At 49.9% G+C, this 24,013-nt stretch overlaps 1 protein-coding gene across 1 annotated transcript in view; it reads left to right on the top strand.

Annotated features, from left to right (window-relative positions):
* DOCK3 (dedicator of cytokinesis 3) overlaps window positions 1-20,639 on the top strand; it is a 611,447-nt gene extending 590,808 nt beyond the window's left edge. Inside the window, exons 52-54 of the mRNA XM_065408097.1 lie at window positions 11,096-11,218; window positions 11,838-11,920; window positions 20,127-20,639. Of these exons, the coding sequence (XP_065264169.1) occupies window positions 11,096-11,218; window positions 11,838-11,920; window positions 20,127-20,639 (719 nt within the window). The remainder of the gene's footprint in view (window positions 1-11,095; window positions 11,219-11,837; window positions 11,921-20,126) is intronic.
* Window positions 20,640-24,013: the final 3,374 nt, after the last annotated feature.

Below are 24,013 nucleotides of genomic sequence, written 5' to 3'. Positions count from 1 at the left end.
ATTGAGCTTTTTTTCTTCAAAAGATTCTCCAAACTATCCTGTGAGGTAGCTTTTGACATTTGATAGTCATTAGTAGAGATGAACATTTTGTTAAATCAAGTTGTCGTGGTTTTTTTAAGTTACAAACTGGAATCCCTATTGGCAAAAACAAATGCCTCCTGCACATATCAAGGGCAGGTGCTTGATTGGTTAGTCTCTTTAGGAATGTTTTATAATCCTCTGTAGGGGACGATCAGGGAATCCCAGTTCCTGAGCCATGTTGTGAATGTAAATAAATGCAGCTGCAGGCATATGTGCAACCTTTTGAACCATTACCATTGTCTGTAAGTCAAGAGTGCCATTAACCAACTAGTTTTTTGTTAATGTTCATGTCCTGTGAACTTGTCCAAGCCCTTCTCCTGTGAGAAGCCCTCTGCACTAATTCTCATTGACAGCAGAGTGACACCAGCTGCTGAAGGAAAAAACTGTTCAGCTATTGCTTTCCTACTGCTGAACTTGACCACCAAGTGCACTCGGCTCCACCAGATGGTTTGGCTGCTCTAGGGCAATAGGAGCTTCAATGGTAGCTTCCTCCCTGGAGCATAGCTGGATAAAGTGTTGTTTCTGACAGGCAGAAGCCAGACTCTGAACCATCCATCAACAGGATCATGTACAGTAGTTCTAGGCACTGATATGGGCTGGGGCAGATCCACGTAGTGTAATGGGCTAGTGGATGAGATTTACATCTGTTTTTCAGATTCCCTGTGATCAGTGCTATTGATTTCTCCCTTTTAACAAAAGTGCCTCAAGGAAAGGAAAAGAAAGAAACGCTAGTTTAGTGCTTGTGGTTATCATCCTAGTACAGAATATTACTATTTAGTCCCATCAGGGAAAAATTACTATTGATCAGTAGAACATTGTGTAGGTTTAACATTTGACCTTTGCTCTGTACTCTCAAGTAGCAACATTGTTGCTTGGTAACCATTTTGTGGCATACAACTGTTGCATATTATTTTTAATGGTGGCACTACGGTATCCATTTCAAGAGTCTGATTTGTCTTGCGCACTCCCAAGTTTCACCTCACTTAAAAACTACTTGCTTACAAAATCAGACCTAAAAATACAAGTGTCAGCACACTATTACTGAAAAATTGCTGACTTTCTCATTTTTGCCATATAATTATAAAATAAATGAATTTGAATATAAATATTGTAACATACATTTCAGTGTGTAGTATACAGAGCAGTATAAACAAATCATTATATCAAATTTTAGTTTGCACTGACTTTTATGTAGCCTGTTGTAAAACTAGGCAAATATCTAGATGAGTTGATGTGCCCCCTGGAAGACCTCTGAGTACTCCTAGGGGTATGTGTACCTCTGGTTGAGAACCACTGCCCTATACTATAGAGCACCAAACTGGTAAATATACCTGTGGCTGGTCTATACTAGCATGCCCACAGTTGCTTTTACCAGTTGAACTGCATCAGTGCTAGAACAATAATGGGAGAATTTCAGGAAATCCTAAATGCAGCCCAAGGCAGTTGACTTTCTGTTCTGATCCAACAACCGTGCTTTGGCATGTTAATTGTCTTGTCTGGACATGTCAGCCTCAACTCAGCTCACTATCTGCCTTAGAAGAGACACCACTTGACTTTATTCTTCTCTATATCATATATAATCACCATTCTGTGACAGGCATTGTCTCCCCAAAAGAAATCACAGGAAGATGCTCTCCAGTATATCACTGCCAAAGCCCCCAACTTCAGATCGAAACCTGCAGTTGTCCCCTTTCCATACAGTTTCAAAGCTGGAAGACAGATCCAGGGAGCCTCTGCAGTGATATGTCTTCAGAGATGTAGCCATATTGATCCTGGTAATTTCCAAGGCTGCACTGAAGGTTGCCTGCAGCACTTACCTCAGACCCTGTACCAAGTGTCCACAACTGGAACTCTTTGAGTTGCAGATTAACAGATCTTCAATGGCCAAATGAGAGGTCAAGTGTGGAGAAAAAGGCCTCAGATGGACTCTGGCCTTAAGACTGGCTTAGGCAACCCAAGGTTCCTCATCCATCTGTATAGATGATTGGTGGTGTAGAGCCAGCATAGAGGTTCTTATTCAACTCCCTTTTCCTGATGCAAGTGTAGCAGAGAAAAGGACACAGCTGGGATGACCCTGCACTACACCAATCCCTGGCTGTGTTTTTGGCCATTGGGGCTATTTGCAGCTGGTATAAACCAGAGTAATCCTCAGGCTATTCTAAACAGCAGAGTTAGGTGAGTGCAGAATTGAACTTGATGCCATCTTTGCACATACTTCCCTGACCTGCACTCTGTACAGATCAGGTGCATCCCTGGAGCTGGTCCACCCTCTTTTAGGATTCTCACTTGGTCTCTTCTCCCCCCCCCCCCCTTCCACTTTTGGATTGGTGTTTTTAAGGTGTGTTTATCTTTACATCTTTCATGTTTGAGGGTCTAATTTTGCAATCATTTTGATTTTATAATTGGCTCTTTTTTTTCTCTTGGGAAGCCTTTGCTTCCTGCTGAATCAGGAACTAATTAAAAAGCTCCATGGGCAATATATAAAAGAGTTGTGGCACACAACCTTGGTTGTGGGGTGACCTTTATTCCTATCCACTACCACAGACCTTTAGGGACCATAAAAAACCCTTCAAAGCTTGGGGAGTTTTGCCTGTTTACACTAGGGAGCTGAGACTCAGGAGTGAGAATCCTGCAAGATGATGTGTTCTGAGAAGCAGATTTACAAGGTAAGTAATATTTGCTCATGCAGTTGAATGGCTGGTGGAATCAGGAAGGAAGATTGGAATTTGGCCAGGTGCCTGGGGCTGACACTCATGTGAATAGAGGATATCTTTTGATGGGATGGTCTTCTGAAATACATTAGTAAAACATTTTCCTGGACTGGGGAAAAGATTAGGGAATTTTTAAGCTTCTCCAAGATCACCAATCCTCTTCCAGAACATACATGTGTAGTCCAAGGTTAGACATTGATGGATTTGGAGGTGGAGCCCCCACTCCTTAAAAAAAACCCTCACCAAGTACAGAAATATGGAAAATATACAAGACCTGTCATGTTAAGAGTGAAATATTCACAGGTCAGTGACTCCTGGGACTGAAGGGCATTTCTTCTCCTCTCCAAGATGCAAGCTCTTTCCTGGGCATATCTCCTCTTCCTACCCTATCCCCCTCCCACAGCTGCCATTAACTTTAGTTAAGTTTAAGGCCTATAAAATATTCTAGGCCAACTGAGCATCTCTTTGATTATTTTTTGCCGGTGGAGGCCCTTAGCACCTACTACTTTCATCCAATTATGTCCCCAAAACAGATGCAGAGGAATGAGGATAAGGTCCCATTAGAAAAAAAATTGTAACTAAAATTCCATTGGCACCTATTATCATAGGGGTAGCTGTGTTAGTCTGGATCTGAAAAAAGCGACAAAGAGTCCTGTGGCACCTTATAGACTAACAGACATTGGCATCTATTGCGCTATAGTCCCTGTTGCATTTTCCACTTGCTACTTGGCATTAGTAGCCGCTAGATGGACTCACTGATAAATCATCAGCTTTTTGTAACCCCATATGTATTTTCATCTTCTACTGTCAGACCTATTGTTAGAACCCGTATTTTCTGTCATCCAGAGCCTGCAAGGAAGGTCTAATATTTTTAATCAAAACTAGTTTCAGTGTCTGTTAAAATAATACAAGTAGAGAATAGGCTTGAGATGGTAAGAAAAAAATTGAAAGAGATGAAGAAAAGAATGGTTGTTCTAGAAACAGAAGAACAGTGCATCAAAACATAGGTGCTTTAATCAAAGGTAATTCCTGTCTACACAGAGAATTATGCCAGAAGAATTAATCTCTCTGTACTGGGTCTATCTTCCATATCTGAAGGTGATGAACTTTTTTGTGGCGACGAGAGAAGAAAGGAAACAGAACGCCTGGTCTGTGGTAGCCAGAAAGCCAAAAAAAAACCCCAGGGACTTTTCCCTGAGGTTTTTATTCTTTCTACTTCCCTGCTTACAACACTTCCAACTGGTTAAATTCTTGCGCATAGAAGAAGCATACAGTGTACAACAACATAAGATAACAAACCCATATCTTGTGCACGTGAAAGCCAGCTGCGAGGGTGATGATCAAGTCAGGCAGTAAGTTTCCTAATTACAGACGCTGGGGTGAAGGCCACTCCTGCCTCGTAGCCACAGACACAGTGTGCCGCACCTGTGAGCTGACGATTCGTGAGCTATGCGTCCCTACATCCCCCCCCTATTCTATTTTATATGCGGTGTTTAGACGGAGCACCCTCGCAGGGTTGCATGCACAATGCCATCAGACTGGGTATACACTAAACAAAACAGCAAAGCAAAACGCCAATCCCATAAGGCTTAACCAGTTGCCAAACACCCCCCATGGGGCTTGTAAATGGAACAATTAACTACTTAGGCACAAGTGTTATTGGCATAATTTGCTACAAAGGGGGTACAAGGCTGTACCGCCTGCAAGGGAAGGTGATAAATAGCCTCTTCCCAGCGGATAATAGTATGGCAAATTTATTAATAATATTATTAAGGCCTAACCATGTATCTACTGGTATGTCGCTGGGTGGTTTGCAGACAGGAACAAGGCAGGTACTTAACAGACCTTGCATTTCCGGGGCAACGGCCAGGCAGAAATCAAATTGATTCGATACTTGTGTCAGGCGGACCCAGATGTTAAACTGCAGCCGCTGTTCCATCTGGGATTCGCCTTGGCAGCCAGGGGCCAGCAAGAAACCTCCCAATACACACAAAATAAGGAGTGAGTTAGCATTAAGGCAGGCTAACAATGTCACAAGATAATTTTCCGCGGTAGGTTCCAGCTGCTGCTGCACTCGCAACTGCTCGGCCTGCAATGAGAGGGCTTTAACCTGTCCCCAGGTCATGCGCTGCGGGGGCTCCCGCGGGGGGCGCTGGCGAGGACGCTCGGGATCCTGTAGATGTAGGTTGAACTGCGGAATGGGGTTCGACAGTCCCTGGTGCCAGGCCATCGCCGTGCCACGGGCGGACGTTACGCGCCGGGACCCACAACGGACCTGTAGGAAGAGAAACGGCAGCATGACCCCGTCCCCACATTATAAGGGGCGCTAGGCCATGCCACTGAGGATCCGGGGCCTTGCGGTATTTAACAAGGGGGCGGGGCAAGGCTTGGTGGCTGCGGAAATGACGTTCTGCCGCAGAGTAATTGTCAGTCAAATTCAAATGATTCAGGGTAAAAAGCACTGCAGCCAACCATTCCTGGCGGGGAGGAAGACCTACCGGAATCCCCCCTTTTTGTTTTTGGCGGGCCAGGGCCTGTTTGAGCGCACGGTTGGCCCGTTCCACAATGGCCTGGCCTGTGGGGTTATACGGGATACCAAACGTGTGGACAACATCCCACGTGGTACAAAAGGAGGCAAAGGCCGAGCTACAATAGGCGGGGCCGTTGTCGGTCTTAAGATGGGACGGGTGACCCATGATCGCCATGGCGCGAATCATGTGATTAATGGCATGACGAGAGGCCTCATCCTTCTGGGGGGTGACCCACACATAATGGGAAAAGGTATCTACACACACGTGAAGATACTGCCAGGGGGCAAAAGAAGGAAAGTGTGTAACATCCATTTGCCAGAGCTGATTGGCCGAGGTTCCACGAGGATTAACCCCCAACTCCGGGCTATTGGATAAAGAAGCACAAAGGTCACACTGGCGAACAATGGCCTGCGCCTGATGTAACGGGAGAGTGAACTGCTTGGCAAGGGCTTTGGCAGACTGATGGAAGAAGGCGTGGCTTTCGAGCGGAGAGGAAAAAATCGAGGCCACCGATTTGACCGCCTGGTCGGCCACCGCGTTACCCTCTGTCAATAGGCCCGGTAGTGTGGTGTGACTGCGAATATGTGCCACAAACAGTGGGCTAGAGCGGGAGGAAAGGAGCTGTTGCAGGGTGAGAAAAAGGGCCAACAAATTGTCATCACAGGAGGGCGACACATAGGAACCTGGAAGAGACTTAAGAACATTAGTAACATAAAGACTATCAGTAATAAGATTAAAAGGGTCATCCTGGAAGCATCGGCAGGCCAGGATGACAGCGGCCAATTCTGCGCGCTGGGGGGAACGCTGAGGCAGGGTAAAGCGGACTTGCCAAGTGCCCTGCGCCTGCCAGCTGACCGCACCTCGCGTTGGGCCGCCGTCCATAAAGAGGGTAAGTGCATCCTCAATGGGGACGGTGGACAAAGACGATCGGAGGTTGAGGCAACGTTGTTGCAAGAGCGAGAGACGGGGGTCAGGGGGAATGTGATATTTAACTTCCCCGACATAGTCGGCAAAAGACAACTGGAGGGTGGCACTGCAAGAGACAGCGCGTTCCCAGTCTTTAGCCGGGATGGGGACAATAATGGCAGCGGGATCGCAACCCAAGAGGGTGCGGGACCGTTCCCGCACTTTAAAAAGCTCTGCGGCCTGTTGAGGGAGTGTTTGGATAGTATGCAGAGGGGAGTGGGTCAAATAAATCCATTCAATTAGACGAAGACGCGCTGCCGCCCCCTCCTGGGCGAGGACAGCTGTCGGTTGTGAAAGTGTGGGAAGCAGAATGGCAAAAAGGGGCTGTTCCCTTTCTCGGCGGTCGACCCACACTTGGGCCAGGGTCCGGTTAATGAGGGTGACCGCTTGGCGCTGTTCCTGGGAAACGGAAATAACATCCCCGGGGAGGCGGCCCTGCCGAAGGCCAGAAAAAAGAGGGGACAGCATGGAGGTAGTCAGAGGGCAAAAGGGGCGTATCCAATTGAGGGACCCTAATAACTGTTGGAGCTGTACAAACGTAAGAGGGTCGGGCAGCACCAGCTCGGGACAAACTGGGCGGGCATATGACTGGAGCATACGGTGACCAAGATACAAAAAGGGTGGCTGGCGCTGGACTTTGTCCGGTGCTATAACCAGGCCATACGCCGCAAGCTGGTGGCGCAGTTCGTCCAGCCAGTCATCAGGAAGGATGGGGTGAGCCACCAGGATGTCGTCCATATAGTGATAAATTAAAGCATCCGGGTGTGTTGCGCGAAACGGCCGTAAGGCTTGCGCAACAAAATGCTGACACAAGGTGGGGCTGTTCAACATGCCCTGAGGGAGCACATTCCACTGATAGCGTGGAGTGGGCTGAGAATAATTTAAGACTGGAACGGTAAAGGCAAAACGCGCCCGGTCCTCAGGGTGCAGGGGGATGGTAAAAAAACAATCTTTTAAATCTATTACAAATAACCGGTAATCACAGGGAATAAGATTGGGATTGGGGGTAGTACACTGCAGGGGACCCATAGGCTGTATAATTTTATTAATGGCGCTAAGATCTTGCAGAAGGCGCCACTTACCAGATTTCTTTTTAATTACAAACACGGGGGTATTAAAGGGGCTAGTGGACTCCTCCAAATGCCCTGCCCGTAGCTGGTCATTGACCAAGTGCTGGAGGGCCTCCAGCTTTTCCAAAGGAAGCGGCCACTGCGCAACCCATACGGGCTCGTCAGTGAGCCAACGGAGGGGGAGGGCCGTACGCCTAATCATCAATATGGATGGTGGCAGTGAACTGTGTTAATAAATCACGGCCCCACAGGTTGAGGTGAACGGGGAGAATAATAGGCCGGATACGGGCGCGGCGGGTGCCCTGCGGCGCCCTAACCTCCAACCATCGGGCACTCCGTTGCGAGTCCTGCGCCCTGCCCACACCCCAGACAGCCGGAGCCTGCTCCGTGGGCCGATGGGCGGGCCACTGCGCGGCGGCGATGACGGTGACGTCTGCCCCAGAGTCGATAACACCCTCGAACGGCTGATCGTTGAGGCAATAAATGCGTTTAGGTTGGGGTGATCCAATATCTTTAACAACCGCTGCCACTTGCGGGTGAACAGTGCGCTGGCCGGTGGACCTGAAGCCTCCGGTTCGGGGAACGTTTCTTCCCCCTGCCGGAAGGGAGTAGGGCACAAGTATGAGTTGCGCCCAGGCATCTCCCTGAAACAGCTGTTTCGGGAGATGACTCCACAGCTGAACATAAATAATTCCACCATAGTCCGAATCCACCACCCCAGGCACCACAAACAAGCCCTGCTTGCTGGCGGACGAGCGGGGTAGAACAAGGCCCACCATGCCCTCCGGCAGCGGGCCCTGGATCTGGGACGGCATGAGGAGGACCTCCCCGGGGAGAATTATATCCATATCTTCCTGATTAACAAGGTCAATCCCCGCACTGTCCCTTGTGGCGGCGGGGACGTCGTGCACGGAGAGGGGCGCGGCCTTGGGCCTCGGGCTGGTCGCAGGCCCGACTACTAGTTTCCCGGGGGGTTATCTTGGCTGGCAGCCAAGACCCGGTTGTCACCCCCGGCTGAGCGACACTGCGCGGCCCAATGGTAGCCCTTTTTGCATTTTGGACACAGCGTGCGGGGCCTCTGGTCTGTTCGGGGCTTGTTTTTGCACGCCCCCCCCCCCCCAGGGGCCCGGCACTCCCGCCGAAAATGCCCGGGCTTTTGGCAGTTAAAGCAGTTCCCCTGAGGCTTCTGCCCCCTGTGGAGGGCAGCCGCCAGCAGGGCCATTTGATGGGTCTGAGTGCCCACGTCAGCACACGCCTGCAGCAATTCTGCCAGGGTATACCCCGGGCGCCCAACTACTGCCGGCATGGCTCGGCGGCAATCTGCATTGGCATTTTCGTAAGCCAATTTTATCATTAGTTCAGTCTGGGCCTGCGGGTTATCAATCTGCCTCTGGACTGCCTCGTGGAGGCGGTCAACAAACTGGTGGAACGGTTCGGCGGCACCTTGCCGAGTAACCGCAAAGGACTTAGAGGACTCGCCCGCAGCGGGGACCCTGCGAAACGCCCGACGGACACACTGGCCAATGATGGGATAAGCTGCCCGGGGCGTGCCCACCGCCTGCTCGGGGATGCCCGAAAACTGCCCCGCGCCATATAACTGCTCAGCGAAATAAGCCCCCCCACCTTGTGCTGCTGCCGCAAGCGCCTCTCGCTGGTACTCGCTATCCCACACAACGTATTGCGCGGGAGACAGCACCATGCGACACATGTCTTTCCAATCTTGGGGGAGCAAGAAATAACCATTTGACACACCTTCCAAGATCCCCAGGGTGAAAGTGGACCGCACCCTGGTCTCACGAACCGCCTTGCGGAGCTCGCGCAGAACCGAGTAGGGGAGAGCCTCCCAGTCCACGATCTGCCCCCCGTTACCATTATCCCGCCAAGAGACGGGGAACGCCTCGAACCCACAGCTGGATTCCTCGTTGGTCAAGAGACCGGCCTCGCGCGCTCGCCGCACCGCCGGGGCGACAGCGCCCTCCCGCCCGACCGGTGGGCAGGGGGGCGCTGCCGCGGGCGGCGGCACAGGGAGGGTCAGCTGCGGGTAGGAGGGGGGTGGCCCATCACCTGGGGGCAAGAGGGAAACCGGCCTGGGACCGTCAGGGCCGACCCCCTCCAGCGCCTCCTTGCAACGCTGCCAGAGCAGCAGGTGCTGGACCGGGGCACGGGGTTAACTATACAAGGTGGTCCCAATCCGTATCCAATCAAGAAGCCGTAACGACCCGCAGTCCGGATACCAGGGGCACTGGCGATCTATCTCCCTTAGAAGGTCCTCAATATGAGCGACCGAGACAACGACACATGATCGCTGCCGTATAATCTTTTGTAACTCTCTTGCGTGCTCCTTCTGGGCACTGGAAAGTCCCCCCCCCCCATACTCACGAATCAGGGGCGGCAAACGGCCGCGGGGGTGCACTCGGCGTATCCAGCCGGTGAGCAGGGGGTTATCACGTCGGGGTCACCAGCTGTGGCGACGAGAGAAGAAAGGAAACAGAACTCCTGGTCTGTGGTAGCCAGAAAGCCAAAAAAAAAACCCAGGGACTTTTCCCTGAGGTTTTTATTCTTTCTACTTCCCTGCTTACAACACTTCCAACTGGTTAAATTCTTGCGCATAGAAGAAGCATACAGTGTACAACAACATAAGATAACAAACCCATATCTTGTGCATGTGAAAGCCAGCTGCGAGGGTGATGATCAAGTCAGCCAGTAAGTTTCCTAATTACAGATGCTGGGGTGAAGGCCACTTCCGCTTCCTAGCCACAGACACAGTGTGCCGCACCTGTGAGCTGACGATTCGGGAGCTATGCGTCCCTACACTTTTTCATTTCATTTTTTCTTTGTTAGGCTCTCCAAATCATTTGATTCCCCCTTCAGATATTAAACAGTTTTAGAATAACCAACACAGCAGTAAATAGATAAAATCGCTGTTCCGGCACATTGATTAGTATATTGGCTGCTTCTTGTGATCAAGAAAGTGGTGCAGTGTGTCTGAAAGAAAGAAGGGTGTGTTTTCTTTAATAACAAGAGTTCATATCTTTCCAGACATTTCAAATGTCACTCAGCCTAGAAGGAAAAAGCTATTGCTTCTCAGATCTGAATGTATTACTTTGGGTTTCTCTGCCTGAGTTGTTTTCCATGCAAAACTGAAGGCGTTTAGAGATTGTAACCAGTATGTATTATATGATTGTGAAGACGGGAAAGCTTTCTTGTCTTCTTTGACTAAAGAAAATCAGGTCTTCTGATGGTAATTCTGAAATAGGATTATCTGATTCCTTAGAACCACATTTTGAAGAATTGTTATCATAGCTAGTGATTAACTCTTTTGCCTAGTAAAGTTAATGTTTGTGTTGCATTATGTTCAGATGTGATTAGCTTAGTCATCCTCCACCTAGCCATTATGGTGCAGTAATAGGTTTTATTGTGTTTAGTGAGGTTTCTGCCACTTATGCTGGTACTCTACTTCTCTTTACCCTTAAATTTAAAATAATCACCTTTCTGTAGATCGCAGTCCCCTAATTCACCCTGGCCCTGGAGTCTGGCCCATCCTTGCAGCCAAAGAGAGCACAGCTTCTCTTGTGCTTGCTGCCTTCAGGTCCACCTTGTGGTCAGGTACTACATCAAATGGCAAGGAGCCAGACCCACATACTCAGTTGAGGAATGGAGAAAGGCCATTGCCTCCAGCCCCAAGAAAAACTTGTAATGTAATGTTACCCAAGTTCAATCTGTTTCCATCCTTCAGCTGTGCCAGCAGCGCCCAGCAGCTGGAGCCTAGACAGCGGAACCAGAGAGGCCCTGCCATTCCTGTCTGCCCACGTTGGGAGCATCTTGGCCCCACCAGTACCTCCCCGAAGCCTACCCCATGGTAAGGAAATCCCCAGTAGGTCCACTTGATAAGTCCTGTGCTCATGCACAGATAAACCTAGGCCACATGAAAGCCAACATTGACTTATATGAGCCTTTTGTAAGGAGTGCAGGGAGAGAAGGCTATTTGGTCTGCTTGGTTGACTATTAGATAATACTTAAAATTTCATCAGCTGCAGCAATAAGGTCGTAAGTGTGTTTTGGGACTAGAATTAGGTTTATGAGTGGTGTAAGCTGTCTTGGCTTCTTGTCTGTGACTATCCTCAGCAGTAGTTTAAGGCTACAAAGATATTAATTGTGTTTCCAGACATTCAGCGTTTAAGAGCCTGTTGTCTTGCCATGAAATCCTTGATAACAGCGGTGGGTAGAATTCTGTTGTTGTTACTAAACTCCTCATTTGCACTTTGTAACAGATACACTTCAGGTTACCCATTACAAGGATTGCTTTCCAGGATATATGGTAAACTCTGGACTGGAGATGGGGCTGTCAGCAGTTGGACCTGGTTACCTGATGTTACAGAGGGCTAGAACAGTGAATTCTTACTGCCTTGAGGTTGTACAGATCTGTGAGCCCCCAGCTACAATTCTTTATTAATATTTTATTCCTTGTCTCATTTCAGGTCACTACTCACTGCACTTTGATGCCTTCCACCACCAGCTCAGTGATGCTCCTCCAGCACTGCCTGCACGGACATTGCGCAAGGTAAAATGATCTCTCAAGGTTGCAGGACACAACATCTAGCTAATCTGGTCATTAGCAGTTATGATCAATTCCAGAATCTCCAGCTCTCATATACCTTCTCCAGCCTGCCTTATTCCCGTATTGTCTGAGCAGCAGAAAATACATCATCTATTTCTAAGAAACAGAAGCTCAGACTGAAGGCTGACATGGTGATTGTCTACACCAAGATCTCCATTAAATGGACAGTTTGCTGCTGTTCCAGTAATCAAGTAGCCCATAGATATGTTTGTGCTCTCTTTTGCCCATAGGAGGCTCACCCTCTTTTACTATATATATATGTGTGGTTTCGATCCAAGCACACAAGCCTTTGAATAGCCAGTTCTAATCACAGTTGGGACTCTCATGCCCCTCACATAGGGATTTTTGAGAGAGGTTGAGGGCAGACTAGCAGCATTTTTATCTTGTTGACCTATTATACCTTTTGATTCAAATTGATACAGGAAGGGGGGGATAAAACGTTTAGTTGTCAGCTCTCTTTAGATTGCCCTCCAGAACACAACATCAGGTAGTGATTTGGCAGGTCATCTTTTCTCTTCTTAAAGTAGATGCTTTCCACTCTGTGCCTCAAGAGGCAAGGGTTAGTTCTTCTTCGAGTGATTGCTCATGTGTATTCCACAGTAGGTGTGTGTGCTCGCCACGTGCACCGGTGCTGGAAGTTTTTCCCTTAGCAGTACCCGTAGTGGGGAGCACCGCTGCAACCCCTGGAGTGGTGCCGACATATCGCGCCATAAAGGGGGCTGCGCGCTCCCCCCACCCTCAGTTCCTTCTTGCCACCAGTGAAGGTACTCAGAACTTGTGCTCCATCATTGCTGCAGCATTTTCCTTAGTAGTACGATCTTCGACCGTTACTGGTTTCTACAGTTGGTAGCCTGGCTCGGGGCATGCCCCGAGCCCCAGGCTTCAAGTCGTGCGACTCCTGTCGCAATTCCATGCCCAGAAGCGATCCACACTCCAAGTTTCTTCGCTGTCTGGGCGAGGCTCACATAAGTGAGCGCTGCAAAATCTGTAAGTCCTTCAAGCCCCGGACTAAGCGCGAACATGAGATCCATCTCCGGGTCCTACTTATGGAGTCGGCACTGGCCCCGGCACCGGTGCGCCGAACCGACCCGGCGCTGGGCACCGCGTCCTCAGTGCGGAACGACGCCCCGTCCACCAGTTGGCACCACTCCCCTGTTAAGAAGCAAGCCAAGACCCAGCAGCGCCGAGACAAGGACAGGGGTGAGGCCAGACCCAAGTTGGGCAGCCCACGATCCCCCTCAGGACCCAGACCTCCGACTTGTGTGGAGCGGAGTAGTGCGGCCCCGTCAGCGAGTGCCTCCCCGACGATGCAGATTCCGTCGACGCCGGAGGCTGCTCAGGCAGCGTGCGATATCCTCGTCCTGCCGGTTCCAAGCGGGCCGCCCAAGCTTCCCCCCAGGCCCACGGAAAGCCGCCACTGTGCGCCCACCAGCCATCACCGGCCAGGTCGGAGGTAGAGGTCTCTGCTCGATCCGCGGGGCCTTCCCGAAGCCCGCGACAGACCTCCACTCTGTTGTCGGGGTCACCTGGGAGCGAGTCGCCGGAGTCCTCCTCGGCCCGCAGGAGCTGCAGACGCCAAGACAGGAAGCGTCAACGCTCCTCGTCCAGCCGAAGTGATAGCAGGTCTCGACGCCATCGGCACCGCCGACCATTTCACGGCGCGTGCCATGCTCGGAGTGTATCTGGACAGTCACCGGCACCGAGGAGTCGTAGCCGCGGCCATCGATGGGACACCAGAGATAGCACCTCCAACGTATACGTTTCATCGTCGTTGAGGTCTAAATCCCGGGGCCGGACCCGACAGGGACAGGACCGGTCAAGCCGCTCATACGGCACCGTGCGCTCCTCGGCCACCTCTTCCTCGGTGCCCAGCCGTCCCTCTCCGGGCCGCACCGTCCCCCAGGAACATGTAACCCTGGTAGGACCCCAGACGACTCAGTGGCAAGGGGCGCCATGGCAAGGACAGTGGTGCCAGTGGGCACTGTGGCCCCAGGCGCCCGCACCGCTGGGGCCCCGCTCTGTGGCTGGGGCATCCCAAGCCCACTCGGCGTCCCCGCCTCGGCACCGAGACCAGTCCTCGGGGACCACGCCACCGGCACCGCACCCAGACCAGGACGTGGAGTGTGACCTACCGCCACCGCCCGATGCACTAAGGGCCGTCCCAGTCGTCCCGTCGGCACCGGACAAGTCCATAGCGGCACCGCCCCCTCCTTCTCAGGAGGACTTCAAGGCGCACCAGGAGCTCCTCCGGCAGGTAGTCACCAACCTCGAGCTCCAGGCGGAGGAGATGGAGGAACCTTTGGACAACTTGTTTAATGTCCTCTCCTCCTTGGCACCGGGCCGTGTGGCATTACCGCTTCACCAAGGGGTAGCCAACATTTCAATTGGACTATGGCAAACCCTGTCCTCTCTGCCGCCCATTTCCAAAAAGGCAAAACGGAAATACTTTGTGCCAACAAAGGGGCATGAGTACCTTTACACTCACCCTACCCCGAACTCATTGGTGGTGGAGTCAGTCAACCACCGTGAACGACACGGCCAGCCCGCACCAACCCCCAAGGACAAGGAGGCCAGGAGACTGGACACTTTTGGGGAAAAAGTTTATTCTTCTGCCAGTTTCCAGCTCAGGGTTGCAAACCATCAAGCACTCCTGAGCAGGTATGACTTTAACTTGTGGGCTCCTTGCCAAAATTCGAGCCCTCCCTCCAAAAGCAGGACAGGAAGGAGTTCAGGGCTCTAGTTGACGAGGGTGTGGCGGCAGCGAAAGCAGCTCTCCAGGCCGCCTCGGATGCAGCTGACACGGCGGCTCATTCGATGGCCACAGCTATCTCCATGCGACGGGCGTCGTGGCTTTCCCTGTCAGGGCTGTCAGTTGAATCCCAGTACTTAATGCAAGACCTGCCATTTGATGGCAAGGCGTTATTCGCGGACCAGACAGACACTTGTCTGCACAGGATGAAGGACTCCCGCACCACCCTGTAGACACTCGCTCTGTATGTCCCGCCGGCCAAGGACAAGCCCAGACCGCAGCCTTTGGTTCCCCCTCCATGGGGCAGATACGAGCCCCCGCCCAAGAGGCCTAGGGACCAGAGGTGCAGATCACAGCGTCAATCCCACTCGGCCCCTCACCCTGGACCCTCGAAGGGCAAGAGGAGTTTTTGACTGTTTGCGGGGGGCCACCCCACCCCAGTTAATAAAGTTGGTTTTTGGCAACCGTTTATCTGCCTTCAGAGTACATTGGTCCCATATAACGTCGGACCGGTGGGTCCTCAGTACCATTTCCGAGGGGTACAGACTGCAGTTCGATTCAACCCCACCGCACCTCCCTCCGCCCCGGGATGCCCCGGGGGACCCGGAGCATGCCCTTCTGTTAAGTGAGGAGGTGACTCGCCTCCTCACCCTAGGCGCGGTGGAGAGGAATTCCAGGGCAAAGGGTTTTATTCCCAGTATTTCTGGCGAAAGGCGGGCTCAGACCCATCCTCGACCTGCGGAATCTCAACCAGTTCCTGGTTCGCTGCAAATTCCATATGGTGTCCCTGGCCTCTATTGTCCCGTCCCTGGACCTGGGAGATTGGTTCGCAGCCCTGGACCTCCAGGATGCGTACTTCCATATCCACATTTTCGAGGGCCACAGGCGCTTCCTCCGCTTCCTGGTGGGGACAGACCACTACCAGTTTACGGTCTTCCCCTTTGGCCTTTCCACAGCCCCCAGGGTTTTCACCAAGTGCATGGCAGTAGTGGCAGCCCATCTAAGGAGGAACGGGCTGCAAATATTCCCCTACCTGGACGACTGGCTGCTCAAGGGCAAGTCTCGATCCCAGGTGCAGGACGCAGATGGAATTCCTGCTAGATACATGCACGAGTCTAGGCCTAGTGGTAAACGAGAAGTCCACGTTAGTTCCGGTTCAGCGCATACACTTCATAGGGGCGCTGTTAGACTCGATGGTGGCCACGGCCTCCCTCCCCCGGGACAGGTTCGAGACGCTCAAAGGTCTCATCGCCTCGGTCACGGCCTTCCCTGTGACGACGGCATGGGTGTGTCTTTAAATCCTAGAGCATATGGCAGCATGCACCTCCGTGGTGCGACACACCAGGCTCAGGATGAGGCCCCTCCAACTCTGGCTGGCCTCCCGTTATTCCCAGGCCAGGGAAGGCCTGGACAAGGTCGTCACGTTGCCACCCAACGTAGTGGCCAACCTGCAATGGTGGTCCCTCCCGAGCAACATGCTTCAAGGTATCCCCTTCCGAGAGCCCCCTCCCTTACTAGATCTGGTGTCGGACGCCTCGGACCTGGGATAGGGAGACCATGTGGGGAACTTCAAAACCCAGGGCAGATGGTCGCCCCCGGAATTGTCCCTGCACATAAATGTCAGGGAACTCAGGGCGGTACGCCTGGCGTGCGTGGCCTTCCGCCAGCACCTAGGAGGGAAGGTGGTCAGAGTCCTCACGGACAATACGACTGCGATGTATTATATCAACAGGCAAGGGGGCACACGTTCCGTGGCCTTGTGCCAGGAAGCCCAGCTCCTGTGGGAGTTCTGTATAGCCCACGACATCCTTCTAAGGGCCTTTCACCTGCCCGGCAAGCGCAATATGCTCGCAGATCACCTAAGCAGGTTTTTCTCCCAACAACACGAGTGGTCCCTACACAGGGAGGTGGCCAGGCGTCTCTTCCTACAGTGGGGTACTCCCCAGGTAGATCTGTTCGCCACCGCCCAGAATCGCCTATGCCCACGATTCTGCTCCAGAGCGGGAGAGGGCGAAGGGGTGATATCGGACGCGTTCCTAATCCCATGGTCGGGCTGCCTGTTCTACGCCTCCCCGCCCTTTCCCCTGATAGGCAAAGTCCTACAGAAGGTGAAGGCGGACGGGGCGCGGATTATCCTCATAGCCCCGGATTGGGCCAGTCAGCATTGGTACGGGACCCTCCTGCAGCTTTCAGTGGCCCCCCCGCACAGGCTGCCGCTTCGACCAGACCTCCTCTCCCAGGAGGGAGGACGTCTCCTCCATCCCAACCTGGCCGCACTCCACTTGACAGCGTGGCTGCTCCATGGTTGAATGAGGAGGAGGGGAGGTGTTCCGAGGATGTTAGACAGGTCCTGCTTGAGAGTAGGAAGCCGTCCACACGTCGAACCTACCTGGCCAAATGGTATCGGTTCTCCATGTGGGCGAGGGAGAGGGGTTCCTCCCCCTCCTCTGCATCTCTCCAGCTCATCCTCGACTACCTCCTGTCCCTTTGGTCCCAGGGGCTGGCGCCCTCCTCGGTCAGGGTGCACCTGGCGGCCATTTCGGCCTTCCACCCACCGGTGCAGGGCCACTTGGTGTTTTCACACCACATGACGTCCCGGTTCCTAATAGGGCAGGATCGGGCTTTCCCTTATGCTAGACCCCCGGTTCCGCCCTGGGACCTGAACCTAGTGCTCTCCCACCTCACAGGACCCCCTTTCGAGCCCTTGGCCACATGTTCTTGGTCCCACTTGTCGTGGAAAGTGGCATTCCTGGTGGCTATCACTTCAGCCCGCCGGGTCTCGGAGCTTAAGGCCCTGACCTCCGAGCCCCCGTATACGGTCTTCCATAGGGATAAGGTCCAGCTCCGCCCGCACCCAGCCTTCCTGCCGAAGGTAGTCTCGGCTTTTCACATGGATCAGGACATTTTCCTCCCGGTCCTCTGTCCTAAGCCCCATTCCTCCAATGAGGAACGACGCCTGCACATGCTAGATGTGCGTAGAGCGCTGGCCTTTTACCTAGACCGGACCAGGCCATTCCGGAAATCCCCTCAGCTTTTCATTGCTTCAGCCGAGCGCATGAGGGGGCTACCGGTTTCCTCCCAGCGGATCTCCCGCTGGATCACTTCATGCATTCGCACGTGTTACGACCTGGCAGGGGTTCCCCCGCCTAATATAGTGAAGGCTCATTCGACAAGAGCTCAGGCCTCGTCAGCGGCCTACGTGGCTCATGTCCCCATTCAGGACATCTGCAGGGCTGCTACATGGTCCTCTGTCCACACCTTTTCATCGCACTATGCGATCGTCTCCCAAACGTGGGATGACATCGGGTTTGGTAGGGCGGTGCTCCGCCCGAATAACCCTTAAACTCCTACCCGCCTCCATCAGATATAGCTTGGAGTCACCTACTGAGCAATCACTCGAAGAAGAAAGGACAGTTACCTGTTCCGTAACTGGTGTTCTTCGAGATGTTTTGCTCAGGTGTATTCCACATCCCGCCCTCCTTCCCCTCTGTCGGAGTTGTCTGGCAAGAAGGAACTGAGGGTGGGGGAGCGCGCAGCCCCCTTTATGGCGCGATATAGAGGCGCCACTCCAAGGGTCGCAGCGGTGCTCCCCACTACGGGTACTGCTAAGGGAAAACCTTCCGGCACAGGTGCACATGGCGAGCACGCACACCTACTGTGGAATACACCTAAGCAACACATCTCGAAGAACGCCAGTTACGGAACAGGTAACTGTCCTTTACTCTTTCCTGATACATACAGAAAACAAAGGGTCTGTGACCTCATCTGGAACTCATTGTTTTGAATGAACACAATGTACAGTAAAACTAATGCTTAGCCTGCTGTCTCTGCAATCAGTCCTTTTCATCAAATAATAAAATCTCTAGAATCAATCTGCCAAAGAGAGTGTTATTTCTTAGAGAGCAAACAAATTGCTAACAGTGTTCATGCATTGCTATTCCCTTTCGGGCCAGATTTTCAAACATGCACACAACAGGTGCACCTGCATGAACGTGCTGGCAAATGAGTTGGTTGGGCCAATATACATCAGTAGGCTGTATACTGATGCTTTCTAAAACTCCTGTCTGTCTGTGTGCTACTCCCAGCAGAGCAGTAAACTGAAATTAACAAGATTTGATGAGTGCTTTAGAAATTGCTCCCCTTTTGTTCTTTTTCCTCACCCCCTGCTCAGTGTGCATCAGCAGTGGAGTAGAGAGAGGAGCAGAGCAGGTGATTGCAAGTGTGAAATTAACAAAACTCTCTGACATTTACTGCTATTGAGCTTCAGAGAACTTTTTACTTTTACTTCATCTCTGAGAAGCCAGACAGCAGAGCAGCATGCAGGCTGGGAGGAGAAGCAGTAAAGGGAAGAGAAGAAGAGGGGAATAAAGTAGCACAGAATACAAGGAAAAGAAGCAGAGGGAGAAGGGAAAGAGAAATGAGAGTATAAAATCACAGATCAAAAATCTTTATGGCTGTGGAAGGTCCTGCTTGGGTGGAGCCACTTCCTCACAGCCTCAGAGAAGATTGGGGACAGGGCTGGATAGCTGCAGATCCACTTGCCAAACTGACTGATATCCCATCAGGCCTCATTGGACCTCACCTGCAGACAGTTTGGTTCAAGCTGGGGAGAGGATTGGACACGGAGAATAGAGAAACGACAGGAAAAATATAGACATAACCTCAGAAAAAAGACAGCTAAGAAAGACTAGAGAGAGGAGAGAGGGAAAAGGAGCAAAAAAGGAGAGAGAGAAGAGAAAATTGGAAAAGACAGAAATAAGATTGTGGAGATGCCCACAATGAGTGCTACAGGATTTGGGAGGAGACAGCATGCATTAAGCAGGGCGGGGATACACAGTGTGGCATTAAATCTTTTAAAATAAAAAGACAAAAGGAAGCTAGTTAATATGTACTCTTGAACTAAGGAAATAGCTACTGAAACAGTTTTAATAAATAGCAATTATTAACTTCTAAATAGCAAAACTCCTGAAAAAATAAATCAATGTGTAAAAACTTGTAACACATTATTAATGTTTTCACTGTAATATTTGTGTTGCAAGATTTTACATAAATACCCTGATATTTACGGAATGTAGGAAGTCCTAGCAAGGCAGGTGTGGTGAATGGAGGATGCTAGGATGTAGGACATGTTAAATAGGGTTGGAGAAGAGGGTATCACCACCATGACCTCTAGTTTTTTACCTTTTGATCATGCATACAGGAAAAACACATTTGCCTGTACAAACAGGTATTTGTACATGGAAATCAGGTGTGTGGGTGTTACAAATGGCTCATATTTCTTATTTTCTTAAGCACAAAAGCAATTAGGCAGTAACTAATGAGCTGTAAACAATGAAACATGGCTGCTGAGGTGCAAAATTGCCCGATCACGGATGTTAACATGTGTTTTTCTTTAAACAGTCTCCTCTTCATCCAATTCCTGCATCACCCACAAGTCCCCAGTCTGGCCTGGATGGAAGTAACTCCACTCTGTCAGGCAGTGCCAGCAGTGGTGTGTCCTCCTTAAGTGAGAGTAACTTTGGACACTCATCTGAGCCCCCTCCTCGCACAGACACCATGGATTCTGTCCCTAGCCAGGCCTGGAATACTGATGAAGACTTAGAGACACCCTACCTCCCTGTCAGGTACAGTCTCTCTGAACCAGATGTTCTGGAGTCACTCAAATCCCAGCCATGTCGAAGCCACTCTGCTCCATCTGGAGTCATTCCTCAGGACACTATGGACCCTCCAGCTCTCCCCCCAAAACCATATCATGCTCGGCTCCCAAACATGGAGAATGAAGAGGAAATGATGCTGACGATGGAAGAGGAAGACAAACACCGGCCACTGCATCGCAAAGTCTCCCAACCAGCTAGTGGTGGAAAGGAGGAGCAGGCCAGGGTAGCATGGGAGCATGGCATCAGTGAGCAGTAAGCAGGACTACCTGGAAAGAAGCTTGTGTAGTAATTCCAGGTCTGATCGGAAGAAAGACGTAAAAGTTCAGGACTCAGAGGAGAGAACAGAGATCCAATTCTTTACTTTCTACTGCCATGAGTTATTGTCCGGAGCCCATACAAAGCTTGGGCTGGCATGTGAGGTTGCTGCTTTCCTTTTTATTGCATTTTATACTTTTTGGTTTTGTTATTTTTAATTATTATTTTTGTGTGCAGTGGGTGCTTTATTCCTTCTGCAGTTTATCAGACCACACAAAGTGGCATGTAAGCTGTTAGCCATAGAGACTTGCAGAAACTGAAAATAATTGGAATATTGAAGGGGGGATGTGGCAAGTTGTTTTAAAAAGCTTTCCTCCTGGTTTTGAGACGCACACAAGTAGAAGCAGTTGCACTAGGGACATGTTTCTTTGCTGCATAGAAGTGAAAGCTTATTGCTGAATTCAGGGATTCCATGAACTGTCAGGCTGGAAGGTGCATTCTCTGCAGGCAATGGAAACTTGGCTGTTCTATGAATAAACTGTCTTTTCCAGGTGTGTGACCATAAACAGCATTATAGTAGTCTCCTGCATTGACTCAATTGTGATGAAATGATCTAACCAGTGCTGACAGGCTTCCATATTGATTTCTGAGGTATCATTTCAAATAAACTCTGCCTCCTTTGGTTTTTCATGGACATGTACTTTGGTTTTTCATGTTTTTGTTCCGTAATTTCATTTTTTTACTGGGTAAACCAGCCTGCTTTTCCATTGGAGTCATAGTCCATATCCACCTTTACTGCAGGGTAAGAGTGGGTTATGTAGCCTTTAAGGCTGCAGCCCAATTCTGAGCCTTTTCCCATGGCTAGCTCTGGGCAAGTGGTTGTAACCAGCACTTTTATTCCAGTCAAGTAACCAGTTGAGTGGCTCATTCCACAACTGCTTGATGACTCAGCAAGTAAGAAGAGAAGGCTTGAATACATCATATCCAGTCCTTGCCTCAGGATTGAAAGTCTGCACAATCCACACCAACATCCATTAACTGTGTTTGTTACTGTAATATCTTATGTGCCCTTCTGATACATTTCACTGCTGCTGCTGCGGCTCAATGCCTCCATCTCTCCCTTCAGATAGCTGGAAGAAATGCCCAGTGTGTAGTGTGCACTCCAGCTTCAGGGATTTTAAAGATGAACTGTCAGGGGAAAGGGGGGGAGATGTTTATTCCCTTTTTTGCTTCTTTATGGTGTGTAAAGAAGGCTTGAAAAGTTTTTCTTGTTTTATTGTAAGGGTTTTTTCCCTCTGTTTTTTACATTGCACAAATATCCAGTCTTGACTTCCCTTTTTTGCTGGCAGACTCTGTGAAGAACTGTAGAATTTAGTGCAATTATGATATGACACAAAGCAAGAGATTGAGACCAGAGCAGTGGAGTGGGGAAGGGAATTTTAGTCAGGTTGTTTTAAGTTCTAGGGTTTTTTGTTTTCTTTAACACCTGCTTAGTACCTGACAAATGGGAGAAAAACTTTGTTGGTGAAAGATCCAATAAAACTGCCATTTTATTTGAGGGCTGAGAAATTTCCCAGTTCTCAAGTCTTTTGAGAAATCTTCCAGCAAAAATAGGGAAGAAAATATCCATCTGTGCTGTTTCCAATATATCATAAACATTATAAAGAAGCAAAAAAGGGAACTTTTTTTTCCCTTTGCAAGTCATCTTTAGCACTACCTCTATGCAAAGTGACTGGTCAAATACACCATTTCCAAATTCTCCTGAAAATGATCATCTGTATCAAGTTTGGACTCAGGTGGCCATTGTATAGAGCGGGTTGAGATAGTTCATTTATTCTTTCTCAAGCTCTAACCCATGCAAAGGAAATATTGTTCTGGTTTTGTTTCTTAATTGGCCTGCCTGGCTAGAAAAAGATCTATCCCATTTCCTTTACCTTTCCTAGAGCAGGACACCTGGAATCATTGTATCCTTCACCATTGAAACACAGGTTTAAAATCTGGTCCACAATGGGCATTTCATCTCTAGCATAAATGCCAAGGCAGGTCTGAGTAGAAATGAAAAATGGTGAAGCTCTTAAGAGCCAGTCTCAGGTGGTGTAAATCAGTGTCACTCCATTGAAATGAATGGAATATTCTGATCTTACACCGTCTGAGAATCTGGCCCAGGATCTTCATATGAAAGTTTATTAGAACAAGACACTTATTTTCCTTTTTTGATAGAAGGGTTAAACGTTATTGTATCTGGAAATGTAAGCTCTCCTTTAGAGCAAAAAATAAGGTGTCTGCGCATAAAGCTTTGTGAGTAAGTTGGAGTTAACATTTGAGTTAGCTCTAGTCAGTCCCACTAGCTGGATGTTTAGACTAACTGCTAACCAGAGTTCTAAGGGATTCCCTAAGGCATATCATGCTGCGCTGATTGGAAGGACAGTGTCTGGCATGGAGACGCCCAGCTTTGATGTGTGATTTTATTTTATTTTTTTGGTAAAGGCTTTTTCTAAAAGTTAGATGATCAGTTAGCTTATATAAACAGATGTCAGCCAATTTTACAGCGGGTCCATAGCCACCAAGTTTCATGAAGGAGCAAATTCAGTTAACACAAACATATTAGATTTGAGTCTCCAAGGGGTTATTCAGAATCATGGTCACATTTTTGCAAAATACTTTGTGTATTCTTTTTAAATGCCTAATTTCAGAGGGCAGTGGAGGGTGGGGTGGGAAGAGAAGGAGGTGGGGGAGATTCTATTATAATTAAGATCTGGATGTGAAACTCATACTACTCTCTGGGGCAAGTATGCTTGGCCAATAGCAGCATGAAAATTAAAGCCAAATTCAGCCCTGGGGTAAGCGGACACAACTACATTTTCTGAATTAGGGCTGAATTTGGCCGCCAGGGTTTGTTGCTGTGCTCTGTGTAACTATAGTAAATAGACATAATTTACAAGGAACATGGTCATTCCAAACTCATGTACCAAGTTTGAAATGGAAAATACTTCTTTTGGGTTCTTGGGCCACCACTTCTCTCCTGAATGCACGGGCTATTAAACTTTCCACCATTGGTGTTTACACCCTCTGTCTGGAGAAAAAGGAATGGGCAGAGGCAATGATGGCAGCGAAGCAATGAGAAGAATTGCATTAATTTGCCACATTAGTTGCTCATTGGTTGGAAGAATGTTTTGGTTGTGTTGCTAGGTGCAAGACCATAGGATTTTTTCCTCTTTTGTTTGTTTGTTTTGTTTAACCTTTATTTCCCCCTTTGGGTGGGGAAGGGGTTACTACATACCCGTCGGGGGGAGAGGGGGCAGCCAAATTGGAAAGGCTGTAGGGCAGAAGCAGGAAAAAAGTGTGATATTTAAATTTTCCTTCCATCATGCTTTT

Source organism: Emys orbicularis, chromosome 7, assembly GCF_028017835.1.
Source record: "Emys orbicularis isolate rEmyOrb1 chromosome 7, rEmyOrb1.hap1, whole genome shotgun sequence".
NCBI classification, from domain to species: Eukaryota; Metazoa; Chordata; order Testudines; family Emydidae; genus Emys; species Emys orbicularis.
Note: the sequence above shows the minus strand (reverse complement) of the source record. Positions and strands in the feature narration are given on the sequence as shown.